The sequence below is a fragment of the Lissotriton helveticus genome, chromosome 7, assembly GCF_964261635.1.
Source record: "Lissotriton helveticus chromosome 7, aLisHel1.1, whole genome shotgun sequence".
Lineage (NCBI taxonomy): Eukaryota > Metazoa > Chordata > Amphibia > Caudata > Salamandridae > Lissotriton > Lissotriton helveticus.
In genome coordinates, this window is record NC_136068.1 from 589,804,957 (window position 1) to 589,821,942 (window position 16,986).

General features: G+C 41.5%; 1 protein-coding gene across 1 annotated transcript in view; it reads right to left on the bottom strand.

Moving 5' to 3' along the window:
• Window positions 1-1,681: 1,681 nt before the first annotated feature.
• Window positions 1,682-16,986, bottom strand: part of LOC144768800 (uncharacterized) — a 322,884-nt gene continuing 307,579 nt past the window's right edge. Inside the window, exons 14-18 of the mRNA XM_078652745.1 lie at window positions 15,748-15,902; window positions 15,362-15,545; window positions 13,469-13,581; window positions 10,563-10,656; window positions 1,682-5,448 (exon numbers count right to left, since the gene is read on the bottom strand). Of these exons, the coding sequence (XP_078508871.1) occupies window positions 5,350-5,448; window positions 10,563-10,656; window positions 13,469-13,581; window positions 15,362-15,545; window positions 15,748-15,902 (645 nt within the window). The 3' untranslated portion in view covers window positions 1,682-5,349. The remainder of the gene's footprint in view (window positions 5,449-10,562; window positions 10,657-13,468; window positions 13,582-15,361; window positions 15,546-15,747; window positions 15,903-16,986) is intronic.

Genomic DNA, 16,986 nt, shown 5'->3' on the forward strand with positions numbered 1-16,986 from the left:
AGGGAGCAATGAGATTCAATAACAATTCTGCAAAATCTATCTAGTGAGTCTTTCTATCTGTACAGAAAATACAAGTTGCTAGTAAGACCCAGCCACTATTAAACCCATCTAACAGTACATTAATATCACAGTGTAATTCCTGTATCTGATGTTCATCTCATAATATCTATACATTTCACAAAAACATTCTGCCAACCATTCTGTAATCTTTACCACTTAATACAGCAAGACATGCATCATGACAGTTGCAAATGCCAAGTTACAGAAGTAAAGGGCACAGTAATCTTCTCCTAGGAGCAATTAGTGCCAGACAAATGCATATCAAATTTGCACTCCAATAGACACCCTTATTTAGTTTGATGTATTTATTTTCTATAGTGCCACTGAGGTAGTAGGCAGGAGTAGAGCTCTTTCCACAGAACATCTGAAGACATATGAGAACATTATTTACAGAAGAGAAAAGATGAAAAGATGGGTCAGCTATCCAGGGGAATGAGCGAATCAATAATAGTCTTCTGAACAACTGTTAGATCTCCTGAGACAGAAGTAAATTCAGTGGTGGCTGGTGGTTGTTTGTCTACTATGAAAAGATGTTCTTTGTGCAATTCAGTTTTCTTCTTGTTAAACATTGCAGGCAGTGTTCAAGTGATTCACAATTGACTAAAGTTGCTTGCTATCCCTTTCTTTGGATGACTTCAATATAAGTACACATTGGCTCTCCACATACACTTTCTTTTGAAGATGGACTGGACATTTACAATTTGCTCTCAAAGCAACTACTCTTCCGTGGGCTAAATGAGGGTGAGATCTGATTAACGTCAGTTCCTTATATAATATTTTACTGTCATTCTTCCCTAAGCACAGTACTAAGTTGGCTACATCCCTATTCTCACCTTTGAGATGCCACCAGAACCTGACGGAGGGAATTGTGAGACCAGTGAACAGGTAATGCTGTTGAAAAGGCACACCAACATGACAATACTTAGACTCAAACTGAAACAGAATACAAAATGGTCTTATGCGACTTTAGAGAGCCCATGCCATTCTGGTGATCTCCCCCCAGAATCTAGATCCCAGTGAATTCGCTTGAGCCCCACCGGTGCCTCCATTAAACCACACTGCTGAAATGTATCCTTTGTTCTTACCATTAAAATAAAAAAAAATCTTCTTTTTGGAATATTTAAAAATGTGAAAAGTGGTGAAAGAATGAAGCTTAAACAAAAGTAAAATAATAAACTGCCTTCAGAAGAACGATTAAAGAGTATAATTTTTTGTAATATCAGGAGCTACCCTTTGATTAAGATTTCATAAAGTCAAGGAGAGTACAATTGTGACAAGGACACACCAATGTCATCAACTCTTTAAATTAGTAAAGAGGGAGATGGTATCCCAGAAAACTGTGCATGACAGGGGGTGCACGTTATAGTTACCTCAGGGCACGAATTATAGTTAGTTACTTGGGATAGCTAAAACTGGTGAATTTCTGTTGTTTTTAGAGTTTAAAATGTTAGGTTGTTACTGAAAATTTGACCTAACTATAACATTACTTTAACCTTTGTTTTTATCAGTGAAAAAAAAGACAATATATATATATATATATATATATATATATATATATGTATATATATATATATGTATATATATATATATTATGTGATTTAAGCCACATAAACTTGCTTTTAGAAACTAGCGACACCGCCACACGTTTTGTCACATATCACACATGACAACACTCAATGTCATACTTAAAGACAATATATATTTGGAGATATTGTGATTATTGCGTCCACTTGGACAAGAGTTTAACTCACTAAACCAGGTCTGTGAGTTTAGCGGTAATCCAAATCACAGGGCGTTCGACTAATGATTGAACTGACTAAGATACTGTTGTGAATTGGTTTTGGTTTTAGTTCACATAAATTCACATTATCGCATATTGTTTTTTCATTTAAATTCAATATAATTTGTGAACAATTTCTGTATTCTTAATCTAATATTGCTTATCGCAGAGTGGGCAAATGTGAATGTAACATTTAGTCTTTTTCATGTACAAATGCGTATAAGCAACCCATAGAAGGTTTTTTTTGCATGGAGTTTAAACACACACAGAACTTTTCTATGTTGTTTAAAATGTCAGGACAGGGTTGTCATGACAACTGAAACCAGTTGTAACCTGTCAAAATGTCTTATTACAAAACATTGATTGAGGTGGTAGCCAGATGTAGTGTGCAAGGCGGTTGGATACCGCCGAAACGTGTCTGGGCTGTAAAACGGAATAAAGCATCTTACTTTGGATTGATTCACGGTGTCAGCGCCTTCTTTGATACGGAAGTTTGGACTGGTACTTGATATAAATATATATATATCTATCACAAAGGACCGGTAGTATGGGGCTTCGCCACGCGGCGGTCCTGAGCCTTTGTGACATTACGACAATTTTTCCCTTATACAAAAAGAGGTCCTGGACACTCCAGGATGCTGAATTTCATTTATTGCAGTAAAGACAGCCCTCTACTAACGCATTTCACCTTTCGGCTTGTTCACGGTATGGTGAGCATTGTTTCACATCCGTTTTACATACAATCATGCGTAAACATAAAAAGTGGACAAGTGGATTACTGGCTCAGATACTTAGGCGCCATCTTATAGTGTTGTTTTTTCCGTTTTCACAAGGCTTAATACATTATGAATTAAACGCAGGTGTGAGTATTGCTATCATTATGAAAGTTTACTCATCTTCTACCCCTGTAACAATTTCATGAAATAACGTGCAAGTGCGACTATATATTTTCCACAGTATAGAATCTCGTCATTCATAAGTCGAATTTCATGATGGCCAGACCCATGATTACGGAGCACGTTATCTACAAATGGACTACAAATACATATCATAGTTAATGCTGCCATTTTGTACCATTCAAATCGATCCTGCTGGTTATAAGATTGAAGTTGGGTACCTTCAGCGATAATAATAATCATACTACCGCCCTTAGATATATTTTTTGCGTTAATATTATGCCGCAACTTTTTGCCATACATCTTCACTTCATCTCTTAACGGTTATCATAATATCAATGTGTAACCTGAACTGGCAAATAATGAAATCTTTGTCACATAAAAGTTCATGATCATCAGTCCTGCCCAAGTGGGCATGCACACCTGTTGTGATCAAATTCGACCTTTACAGTAAATGGCACATCATACTCATCAAAACTTGATTCTAAGCCTTGTTATACAATTGCAGAGTTGTTTCCAGACAGAACTTGTTCCTATTAAAAAAAAACGGAAAAGAAAAAAAGAAAATAATAAAAAACAAAATCCTTTGTACAGTTTAAAATACAAATTAATGTATTGACAAAATATAAAATGCCAGAATGAGAGCTGGTTACAAATGTGTGTTACCAAACTGATGAGGAAAGTATTTTATAATATGGTATGAGATCTCCTTCTACATTGTGAGTACATTGATTTGGCTTATTTGGCATGTTTCCTGGCTTTCTTCATTGATAAGCAGAGGTTGAAGTGTGGGAACTGTGATCTATGCCATGGTGGTGGGTCAAAGACGTAGCTAAAAAGAGCCAAATATCCTTTGAGTGTCTTTTTTCACTTTCAAGTAGCTGTATATAAAAAATGCACAAACCTTAAATTAAAAATTAATTCAAGTTAAACTAATTGGTGGGAAAAGCACTCTTTTACGTTATGAAACCTCAATTGGTTAATGTCATCACATCAGGCATCTGTGTGTGTGAGCAGAGATTCACAGAATTGAATCATGATTCGCACAGTGTTGTGTATTTATAGTGCTGCAAGGTCCCAGTCAAACCCTTCCTCCCCTTTTACCCAGAAGCACATCAAGATCCACATTAACCATTCAGAGATGTTTTTTAATCAAAAAGTATGAGACCTCGGTGAAGATTTTCTCTCAAGAAAGTTGTGTGGGGTCAATGTCAGGAAGGATCATCCAGACCCCTGCGGCTTCAGAGTAATGTAGCAGGAGAAAGAGGAAAGGAGAGAAATCTATGCATAGCGTCAAAGGTATGGCCCAGAAGAGGGGGCACTATGTGGGGGCTAATTGTCTCATCTACAAATGGACTTAACAGCCTCCTCAGAGAGATGCCTTGAGGAAGCTGGGGATCAGTTTCTTTTTTTTAAAGGACCATCACTGCCATCAGTGTAGCTGCCACTGGGAGAGAGTAGTGAGTGGCCACTGCACCCCACTAAGGGCTGTCTTATCAGGAGGTGGGTGCCCATTTTGCTTACTAGCATTGGGTTACCAATAGTGTGGAGTGAAATGTAGGGCTTTTCTTGTACACAAAGGGGCAGACAGTCTGTTTTGGACCTCATGCTGGGCAGAATGGACAGCCTGCTCAGAAGTACTGTAGGTATCATTGGTGCTGCATGTGCAATGGCACTGGGGCCCAGGGGTGTGAAGGGGGGCCTGAACCTCAATTAGGCTGTTTTACTAGCCTTCATTGCTTGCATTAGGGCCCAATGCACTCTTGTTGTGCTATTTTACTTTGAGCCTTGGAGCAATGGCTCAAGACAGGAGAAAACTGAAGCAGAGGATACACCTTCGCTTGACCTTAGAGAGATGGCGGAGAGGGCAGAGGAGACTCCCTGCTTTCCGAGGCAGTCGCAATAAATAGCGCAGCAAGTGCAGTGGCACTAGGGACAAGAGATGTGGGAGACCCATTGATCACAACTATTACTGTCTTACTTTACAAAAGAGGTATGGGGCTCATTTTTCATGTTGGCATTAATGCTGAGAGCACTCTTGCTGCAAAGAGCTGGGTAACATGTGGGAGTTAATTTTTTCTGAAAGGGACAAAGAGTTTGTTTCCAGATTGGAGTGATGGTGGTATGGTGGGGATGGACTGATTAGTGAAGCCGTTGAATTGGGACCCAAAATTGTAGTGTTTTTGGTAAGTTTCTGTTTTTGTGTGATATATTTCCTCTTTTATAGATCCCACATTTAGCGTGATTATAAGCTACAGAAAAGGTGCCCCTGAAAGGATCTTTTAAGCCTCACTCCTTGCCCTCCGCAATGTCACACCGCCCCCCTATTTTTGCCATAAAAGTTTGAAGGGGGGCCCAACTTTGAAAGACTTTGTTTAGTTGGTTCACAGCAAAAAAGGTTGAGGATTTCTGTCCTAGTGATTTCCCAACAGTCAGGACTCAACTACAGACTAAGGGACATTTGCACATGATAGACCCTGCACACAGACTTTAGGTTGGAGATTCCATCCCTTGGTGGACCTTCGACTGCAAACTTGTCTCGCTGAGACATTTCTCCTCTTTATCCACTGTATTGCAGTTCTTCGTGGTTCATTCAGTCAAGGAAATGTGACATCATAATGTCGTCATGGTTGTGGCCACCGGGGCTATGGAGGGGGAGCAGTTGTAGGCGTTCCAGAGCCTGATAGTGCAGTCCCAGGAGGCAGATACATACTGAAGAGGGAAAGAGAGAAAATGTTAGAGGGGCAGTAATGCTAGTGGAAGAGAAGGAGAAGGATAAGGAAGGGGAAGGAAGGTAGAGGGAGGGACGACTATAGAAGAGAAAAGTAAGGAAGAGAGGAAAAGGGTAAGGATGAAGGGGAGGAGAAAGAGGATGTAAAGAAGGAGACTGAGAGAAAATGTAAAAAAGGAAGGTTTAAAGAAAGTAGGAACATAAAAAATAGATGGAGGGTGAAGAAAGTTCAGCAGAAAAAAGGGGTAGAGAACGAAAATGAGTGAGTTATGGAGAGACAGTATGGACTGTCGGACAGAGGAGACAACCAAGGTTTGATGAGGTCAGAGGACAAAGGAGAAACAAATAACAAGACCTGGATGTGAAAAAGAATAGTGAGAGATACAAATAAAGGAAATGCTGCACGAAGAGAGGAATGAGGAGAAGCGTGGGAAAGGGGAAAATGGGTGGAAAATGGATGCAGGAGGGACGACCATTGACAGCCGTCACTCCTATTCTCCAGTGTTGCCTTATAATTGCTTCTTAGGTGGCTGACTGATTCAATTACGTTTATTATTGATTGTGGTAATAATACATGTATAAAAAAGTCTGTCTCTAATTTCCTTATTATAACAGTACTTGTGACATCTCTAATCACATGTAATAAAGAAATTACATAGCTGCTCAATTGTAATAAGTTATTACAGTTGACTTCAAAAGCAAGAAGCCAACGTGAAAGGCAGATCAAGGAGTATAATTACAGATGCAGTTTAAACAGGGAAATTAGGAACTCACTTTTCCTTCTTCTGATATTGTTTTGTAAAAAGATCAATTGAGCAGCAGAAAGGAGAAATTTATGGCAACATTTATTTTCACAAAAATTACGAACTGCTTTTTGGTGTGTTTACTTTCGCTCTACAAATCCTGCTTTTTTCTTGTTGTCTGCAATGAACATGAGAAAGCAAGACACAGAGGATTTAAGTGGTTTGCTAGAAGGGTGGTGGTGTGACCATGCATTATAAGGAATGCAATACCCTCTGCTGTATATTAAATGGATATTGCAAGTCAACACGAAGCTTTCTGGCTCTTTCTTCCATAACGTGGCACAGGTAATGGGCTTTCAATACCCTATGGCTACAAGGACTTAGTCAATATGTCAGCTTATATTAGAAAGCGAACTGCACTGCAACTACTACCCTGCATCCCACTGAGTAATATCTGAATGAAATGCATTTCAGGTAACAATGATATCACAGGGAATATTAGTGGAACTCAACCCCTTTTTCAATATGGAAAGTCACACAAGACTAGGAGACAAGACTAGGAAATATACATTTCAAAGATTTATTTTTTAAATCAGAAACCTATCCTGGTGCACTCTAAGTGAATAGTAACTAATGAATGTAAACAATATAGTAGCAGCAAAATCCGCCAGAAATGAGAATAGCAAATAGTATTGCAACAGATTCGTAAAATCCTAATTCTTTCTTTATGTCAATACTTAACAATCCCACCCTCTTCTTAGCACAAAAGAAATGGCCCTAGCTCGAGTTTCAAAGATGGACCATACCAGCATACCTCGTCTAAACAAATAACAAATGTTCAAAACAATTACAGCACCTGCTTTTCTTGTCTGCACCAGTTAGCAGACCGATAAACCCGTCAAGTAAAGGCTACATGCGCCTCAAGGTAACCTTCAGCAAAGGAAAGTGATACATTCTGTATGGCCTCTGTCCCGAGTCTTTGTTACAAAGTTCCGCTCTCCCTCTCACACCTAGGGGCCCATTAGGATGTCGGGAGGATTGCCCCCGCCAGGCTGGCGGTGGCTACGGCCAGCCTGGCGGGGGCAATCCGCCCGACATCTACATTCGAATTCCCTTAATAATGGCATGAATAAATGTGCATCATGTACTTCAATATTTATACCCAAATAACCAACACATACAATTCAAGAAGGGGGGATACCTAAAAAGGAAAAACATAATGCTCACAATAATATGGTCATGGAACTTCTCGGTGACTTGCTATATTCTGATAATGTATGGCGGGGGTCCTTTGTCCCATATATAATGTATGAGTAAAAGGTAGGGAAGACACTTACAGTTGCATAGAGAAGACACTTGTAGAAGTAGACACTGGGACAAGTGAGACACTGTCACCAGGACAGGGAAGACCTGGCACAGGGACAGAGGAACCATAATCTGTGATACAGTGTAGATGCAGGGAAGGCACTAGGAAAATAGAAACAAACTTGCAAAGGGGAGACAATGTTGCTTAAACAAAGCGGATGCAGACACTGGGATTGGGTACACAGATACTGGGAAGGGAAAACTGACACTTGTGTGGGCGAAATCCCAACAATATGGTTGGGAAGACTTTAACATTGGGAAATGCAAAACATTAGCAGAAAGAAAGGGGAGGTGGTATTGCCACTGACAGTGAGCTAGGGGGACAGTATCACAGCGACTGGAAATACATAGCCAGGGTCTAAAAAGAAGACAGACACTGGGACAGACAGGACATAACAAAGGGACTAGCTACGGCCACATGCATCATTGTTGCCGTTTGCGATTTCTTAATTGGAAAATTAAGGAATCGCATTTAAGAAATCGCAAACGGCTATGCATTAAGAATTCGCAATTTTTTTGCGATTCCTTAAATGTCCTTAATTGCGATTCACAATTTGCGAATCGCAATCAAGGAATCACTTCACATTGATTCCTATGGGCCTAGAGGCCCATAGGAATCAATGGGAAGTCATTCTCAATTTGCGATTCGCAATTTGCGAATCGCAAATTGAGAATGCAATTTCAAGAGTGCAGGGGGGGTCCAAAGGACCCCCCCTGCACCCCTAAAATATAACTTTAAGTGCCTTTTTCACACACGGCATGTGTGTGTGTAAAATTAAACTTTCAAAAATGCATTTTTTATAGTTTTCGCAAATTACCATGAAGGTCAACTTCATGGTAATTTACCTCTCCCTATTTGCGAATTCGCAAACTAAAAATGTTCATGCATTGCATTTAAGAAAGCTAAAATTGCGATTTCTTAAATGCAATCGCAATTTTAGAAATCGCAACATGATTGCGATTCCTAAAATTGCGAAAAACATGATGCATCCCAATATTGTCAATTGCATTCGCAAACGGACGAAAATTGCGATTCGCACCGTTTGCGAATGCAATTGACAATGATGCATGTGGGGGAAGGGGCCTAATCTGTCAGACGGGGAAAATGAACACTCATGCTGGGAGAGGGGAGACACTTAAACATTGACAGGAGATACAGGCACCTGGACAGAGGAAACATGAATATTCGAGTTGAGGGACACGGAGCGAGGGAGGACAGAGAAAACAGGACAGAGAAGATAAGGATACAGACAAGGACAAAGCAAAGGGAGTATTGTCAGGCCAAAGTATCTAAAAATAGGTGAAAATACAATAACATTTAGAAGCACTTTGACCACTGTCGTGATCCAGTTGGTATTTACAAGAGGTATACACCATTGTTCTTAAAATGTTCCACACAACACAAGATTGCGCATTTTTACAATTACGTTCTGTCTCTCAAATATAAGCTTTTAATTTACGAAATTCACAATTTTAGTGCACTATTGCCAATTTGGCCTTTTCATAAATTGTTGACATGTACTCTTAGCCACACGAACAGAATCTGCCTTATATGCCCATGTACTGCAAACAGGTACCAGGATGCACATCATAAAATATTGGTAGCTACTCAAACCCTCATTACGAGTGGCCACTACATTCCGATGGGGCAGATATTAACAGTTAATAAACCCACTGGATTAATGAGATTTTCAGGAACACTGTGGGGCTAGTTACTGTCATCCATGAGTTGTGGATGCTTAAAGTAGGCAACATCTCCAGGTAAAAGTCTAGGCCAAAATAATTGATTACTAGGGGAATCGGACCTGAAGTTACCGATTTCCCCTGTAGTCCCTCATTTCTTAGTGGAACCTCTGGGTGCAAGTTGTAATGGCATGGCAAATCCTCACCATTGGAGTTAATGATGACTTCAGCAGTTGGTAAAGTAGCAACCCATTTTGTGGGCCTCTCACAATAAGTGGATGAATGAAGGAGATCCACGGCTCAAGCCAGGATGTTCATCAGAAATTGTGGGAAGGCACCGTAAGCCAGAGCTGGCACCACTATGCTCAAATTGGCTTAGATTATGGCAAGAATGCTTAAGATATGCCTATGACGCCATATTACCTGGCCATCAGTATGCTAGGGGAGGTGGGTGTACATTGTCTTACTATCTTCTACTTTACTCTCACTCTTTCTTCTCTCTTTTTGACTTTCTTTGCTTTCTTTTCCCTTTCTTTCATTCTTGCTTTTTCTCCATTTTCCTTCTTCTCCTTACTTCATATGTCTGTTCTCACTCCCTCCCCAACTCAATTTCTTGCCTTTTCCTTGCTTCCTCACCTCCATTATTTTTTCTTTTTCATCGTATTCTTCTTCCTGGTTTCATAGTTTTTGTCTTTTGTTCCTTCCACCCTCTTTCTTCATTTTCCGTTCCCTTGCTTCCTTCAGCATTCCCTCTGCCTCTTCCATCTCTCTCTCCCTCATCCTTCCTTTTTTCCTGACTTCTTTCCTTCTTTCCCACCTTTTTTCCTTCTTTCTTCACCATACCACATTCTTTCTCTCTAACTTTCTCCCCTACTTGCCTTTTCTTTACGTTCTTTGTTGCACCCTCTCTTTGCACATGTTTACAATTTGTTCCCTTATGTTCATATTTTCCCTTTGTTTCATTCTGTCATTAAGTTTGTTTAATTTGACACCACAGACTCCCACCCTGCAAATCTGTCAAGCTGGTCTTTACAGTGTTATTTATGAGCGCCCACAATCACTGTGAAGAAGGTCCACAAAGAAAATTTTTAAGGTTTGGTTGAAAGTGTTTTCCCTGTTAAAACTTCATGAAGTGGAAATTGAGAAAAAATGTAAACACAGAAGCAAAAATAAGATGTCCTGGTAATGTGGGGTCCCTAAGGTAACGCCATAAATTCATAAATAGACACATACACAGCCACATGTAGGATCACAGGTATACTCACCACATAGAACCACACCACATCCCTCCCACCCCATAATACCTGCTTCAGTTCGGGTATATGGATAACAGACTGAACACAATCTTTGTGTCCCAGGTTAGTTTGAACTTGAAGAAGAGAATCTGCATCGTATACCCTGAGGAGACAAAAGCAGTTACATCAGTGGACCTTGGGATTCCAGATCACTCCATACGCCAGTGCGCCAACACCACATTCCATGGATTTCAGTTACCAAATCAGTGCAAAAAGGGAGTGGTGGTCTGGTGTTACTTTATTTGAACCGGGTAAGTAATTAAAACCTGAAAAAAAATCAGTTGTTTAAGTAACGCCCGGGATGTAGAAATTGAGGTCCTTTTGACTTGGCCAACAAGTGCACAGATTGAGGGCACAATGTGAGGCTGCTTCCTGTATGCTGTATAGGGGCCGAGGCTAGGAGGCTACTACCACTTTCAGGGAGTACAACCAGTGCTTGAAATGGAAAAATAGAAGTGCAGGTACTCTGTACCGAAGTACCTGCTTGTTTCCAAGAAGTGCTGGTACTCTCCAATGCAGGTACCCTCCCTCTCAAAATTAAAAAAACGCCAGTACTCAGTACCGGACAGTACAACGACTTCCCCTGTATGGAGCATTGAATCTGTCTCCTGCAGGCCACACAGAGGCTGAGGCAGGAGGGCTACTCCCTGCAGGAAGTAGATAGGGGTACCATCTCCAGGAAAGACAGGAAAAGAGCCAGAATTGGTACTTCCTGCAAGGGGTAGAGAGGCGACCATCATCAGGGAAGCATAGAGGCTGAAGCAGGCGAGTTACCATCTGCGGGTTGGGTATACAGGCACGAAGTAAGACCGTAACTATAGGCACGCCTCTCAGGTTGTTGTACATCATGCATCAATAGCTTTTCCAGTCCTGTTTTTCTTTACATTCTAGTACTTGCAGTGCTTTTTTAATTTTTCCATAATGAATGCAGGACTGCAAGTACTGTAATGCAAAAAAATGAGAGCAGTCAAATCGTAGTGGGTGATATTTGAATTTCACCCGCAAGGTATTAAAAAAACTCTACACTTTTCAAAGGCTGCAAGGTTTTAAAAACTTCAAAAACAGTTGCATGTGAAGCTTTTGGCACAAAAGATTTTCTGGAAGAATTTTCTAGGAGAAAAACGTTTTGTAAGATAGTTCTCCAACTATAAAGAGATTTTTACTTAGAATGTATCCAATCAACAAATTGAGCTCACTCAAAAGAGAATGACAAATCTTCAGATCTTTCAAAGGTTTCTCCATTAATAACCTATGGCTCAAACTCATTCTGCAGCTGGCACATCTAAGATCAGTACATTTCAAAATTAATTCAACACATTTCAGAAAAACCAAACAAACACCCAAAATAAAACTATAACATGCAACTGCAAGCCGAACCCTTCAGATCCTTGGTATATTCCAAAGGCAAACAAACGCTCCATCAACAGACATGAAGAAACAGAGCTCCAATTGATCTCAGTCTAGTGAAGTCAATCCATACAACATGTAAACAACTCATCAAATAAGCAAACGTTAAGTACTTTACCAGCACCATCAATAAAGCAGCTACCCAAAGCAGAATGCTCTTCAAGACAATCAACCACAGAATCCACTCCCTGCTTAAATACTTTTGCATATGGATAATAGCAGCCACCCTGCTCCAGGGTGTCCCAGGCTCCAAACTGGCCCCTCTAAGAACATCATTGATGCCTCAGGCAAGCATCCTGAAGAGTCTTAAGACATATGACCCCACCACCCCACCTGATTGAACAACACTGTCGCAACTTTCCTCCCACACCATCTTCAAGACCAGCTATAATATCTACAAACACGTCACCACTGGCACTGCGGCCTGTATCACTAAACACCCACTGTCTCTGGTTGCTTTCTGCGCACTTACATCCAGGACACTATCAGACTGGAGATGAAGAGGTGAAAGAAGAATAAAACAAGGCGACAGGTCTTCTCCTTTTATACTCTCATGAGCAGTAACAGCATCTCCAAATCCATTAGGGCTGCTCCAGCCCTACTCAATTTTAGGAAATAACTGAAGACAAACCTCTTTAAAGAGTTCTAATTCATGATGCAGTAACAGCATACGTCTGGTCTCAGCACCCAGATACCCCATCATCTCTCCGGGGCTATACCTTTGCCTTTGACCGCTCGTGCTTAACAAAAATACCACATGCATTACACAAATACATACATACTAGCAGCACACTTAATGATGTGTAAGTGAAAAGCCGAGGTTGGAAATCCGGAGCCCATGATGACTAGAAGCAAGATGACAACCTTAATTAAACCATTGTGTCTTCTTGATGTGGTGTCAAGTGGTCACTCCTCCACTGTGGGCAGCATAGAGAAAAATTGAGGAAGATGTCTTATGCAGGGAGTATATTAGTTGGAGAAGAAAGTCTGCACTCTACTGGGCTGTAGAGGAAGAGAGTCTGGTTTCCCAAATTGTACCAGCTGAACAAAGATTGCATCACCTACTGATTATGAAGAGCCTGAATAAGGGAGCTCCATCCTGTGGAGAGTTGAGACATGAACAGTTGACTCTAGCAGAAATAAGTAAAGACATACCAGTTGGCTCCATGTCACTAGGACACCTCATTTCCTGACCTGGGCATTTGATTAATAGAGAAATGCATTCCAGGACTAGTCATCGTGCATCTGTTCAATTAAATTAAAAATAACCCAGTGATTTGTAACATACTGTAAAGGAAAAGCTCCGGTCTGGGAAACCTGTATCCCAGCGGCATTAACGCATCTTGTGATCTTAGTTAGGGATGAGCTTCAGGTGCTTCCTGGACTGATAAACATGAAGGCTGAGAATCTCCTCATTGCTCCCCATGAGATGAGCTAGACTCTGTCATGGTTCTGCAATCCTATGTGAGACCATGATCTCTGTTGTGCGTTTGCTTTATGAGCCTTACCTGATAGTGTCATGGATTCCTGCGATAATGCTGCCATTCACTTGATCGATGCATAGGCAGGTGACTGCGCCCTGTGTGTTCAGGATCCTCTGGCACTGTGAGCTGTTTCCATCCTGGAGACACACAAAGCGTAATATCAGGACACGGCCAGGCAATAGGGCCAGTGCTACGGCTGGCAAAGTTAAGATAGTGCCGACTCTAGAGTTACTGAGATTCAAATAGGGTCAGCGATAGATCCAAGTGTAGGGTTAGTGCTATATAGAATCATGTAGTGTCAGATAGCCTACCCAATACTGCCACAGGGACTGAGTCCTGTTTCCAGACGGGTAACGTTATAAATAAATAAATCTGAAGCTTTGTCGGACCTCTGTCTGTATGGACAATATCCAGTGAACTAGAAATATTCCCCTGAGTGAGAATGATTAGGAGAAGCCAAAAAGGGGTCAAGGGAAAAACAATACCACAATACAAATATATATGAAGAATTCTTACAATTTATTGAAACATACAAATGTTAAAAGGAGAGTGGTCCCAAAGATTGGAGTCCACTCAGCAAAAATAAAACAATAAAAAGGAGTTTCAATTTCGGCCAGCAAGATTGAATCACAAAGACAGAAAAAACAGTAAGACAGAAAAATGTGTGCAATACTTATTGCATATTCGGACTCTATTGTATACACCTAAGCTATATGTACTATGATACAATATATCAGCGAAGATGTCGAGATCCTGAAATATACTGTGTGTATCGTCGACGCGTTTAGGTGGTTTTCCAAATTACTGTCCACCTTTATCAAGACACCTTTTGGTTTCTGTCGTGGTGTAGATGTCTATATAATTGCCCTTGAAGTCCGTGTGTTTAAGTTGTATTTCTATATTATTCAATTTTTGAAAGCCAATTCTGTTGAGTTGTTTCTCTGGATAATATATCCAATATCATACTCCTGTAAGTAAGGTACCTAGGCATGTGATGAGTTCAGAGTTGTTGTGCCTAAAATCTGTATTACTCGTCGTCTTTACATAGTTAAAATCCAGAGGCGCCTAAGTCTTGTCCTTGCAGGATTAGATTCCGTTTCTCTAATGTTCCGCTAAGGACTGCTCACTTCTCTGGGTATATTCAATATTAAAATTGTAGAGCCAGAGGCATTAACATCATGTCCTCGTGTTATGTGGTTCTGTTGTTTTACGATGGACTGCCTGCTTCTCTGGTTCAGCGGGAATGGACAATATTCCAAAAGGGGTGAAAATATCAGTGTGTGTTCAAAGACAGCAGCGGGGTGGCCTGCAATGCTTGCCTTTGCTTAATAAAATCCCAAGACGCTCTTAGGCTCTGTGAAGAATGAGAAAAGGTATCTGTGGCTGGCAGCTCATGTGAATCAGGCATGCTAGGACTAAATAGGGCCAAGCGGAATCAGATAGGGCCATGAGAATTAGTGGTAGGGTCGAACAAGCTCATATAGAATCAGGAAAGGGGTCTGCAAAAGGATCAGAGATGTCATCCTAGACTACTAGATCAGGGGCCTAGAGTCATGGACAAGGTTAGATAGAGTTCGGTTAATGTCAAAGAGGGTGCGGGTAAGCATGAGACAGGGCGAGAGAAGGAGAACAGAGTTATAGACAAATGGGATTTTTAGACAGTCGGGAGTCTGATCGAGTTGGGGGGATGATCAGGTACGCTCAGGCGGGCTACAGTGAGCCATAGAGAGTGCACTAAGGTTGCCTAGGGTAAGATAGTTTAAGACTGGGTTACAGAGCATTGGGTAGGGACCGATGGGATAAAGGTTAGTTTGGAATGGGGTCATGGCTAGGGTCATGTAAGTTAAACACGAGCATGAAGGGTTGATGCTGAGAACACACCCCTCTCTTATAGATCCTTCCCCTACTGACACCCACCCAGATACGGATGGTTCCATCTTCCGAGCCACTGATCCATGCTTCGCGCCTCGAATGCCACAAGATGGACGTGACGTCAGCCTCGTGTCCTTGGAGCACCCCTACCAGGGTCATCTCGGAACTGACCAGGCCAAAGCGGCGAATGTACACCCGGCCATCACTGGAAGAGTAGGCAAAAAGCCTTCTGTGTAAAAGGAGAGGAGGGGGAACACAGTGAACAGAGGCATCCAACCCTCCATTTATCTGTCCATTCATCCATCCAGCCATCCATGCCACCTATAATACTGTCAGATCTCGGTCTTCTCCTCTTTCTGCCCCTATGCAAGGCCCATAACTCCATACTAGCAAACAGGTGGCAGGAACTATGTGGGATTTTGGAAACTCACCTTTCCGGAGAGTATGCTAGGTCTAAGATGGAGCCTTCACATGCCACCTCCTTCGCCTCACTCCAGCTGTCCTCCTCTGGGTTTGAGAAGGAGTCCTTCAGGGTGCAGCTCCCCAAGTCCCAGAGGCAAAGTCTGCAATCCCATCCACCACTCAGCTACTGGGAAGAAGAAACACTGTCATCCCAGATCAGGAGGACACTTCCCTGTCAGGATAGTCACTACAAAGCAGTCTTTTATCAGGACATTTACTCTTAGCAGTTCAGATCAAATTGGTGATAATGTTGTATCAAAAAAGTCCTGATCAGCAGGTATTTACTGCAACTGGCATTAGGTCAGTGATAACCAAGACTGGAAGTATGTGGCAAAGGAAAACCACACTATGGGTCCAGGAGTCATATCATTTTGAGCTTTTCTGGAGCAGCGCGTGTTTTATGTGTTTTCAGGGTGTAAAGTGAATTCCTTTAACCCGATATTTCTCAGAACTAAGGTGACCAACTGTCCCTAAATTTCTCGGACAGTCCGTAATTTGGACCTCACGTCCGTTGTCCATGAGGATCCCTTTTACAGAAGCCTTTTGTCCATAATTATGGCCATTACAGGGAGCAGCACTGCTCCCCTGCGAGAAGCCTTATCCCCCTGATGGGGCCGCCTCGTACTCCTGAGCATAAGAGCAGCCCCACCCTGCACATTGTCAATCTGTATACGGCTGATTGTCACATACAGAATGACAATGGGTCAGTCTGGGCTGTTAAAGCATGTGGTGGCCCCCACCTGCCTCAGTGTACAGCAGGGTATTCTGTTAGATGGTTAAAAGGTAAAACGCCCATGCTGCAATGTGAGAACACAGTTTACATAAAGGAGCCTGTGAAACACGTTAAAAAGAATGGGTTATAGTTTTTTCACTGTCTCATCATTTTTTAACTGACGCATTTTCAATATTATATTCAACAAAGCCATGGCTGCTGCCTTGTTATTTTAAGCAACAAACAATCATTGACAAAGCCAATAGTCCTGGCTTGTTGTTGGTGTAATGGTGCTTGCTGTATTATATATCTGGATGCAATGACAGAAACATCATAATACCAGTTGGACGGAACACTATGCTAAGCACAGATTTTTAGCCTAGGTGTTTCAAGCCACACCCTTAAATACATCGAACCCCCCCTTTGAAGAGACCCCCCTCAGTTTTGTTACCCCACTTAAAGCCCTGGAAACAACAACATGTCACAGACACCTCAC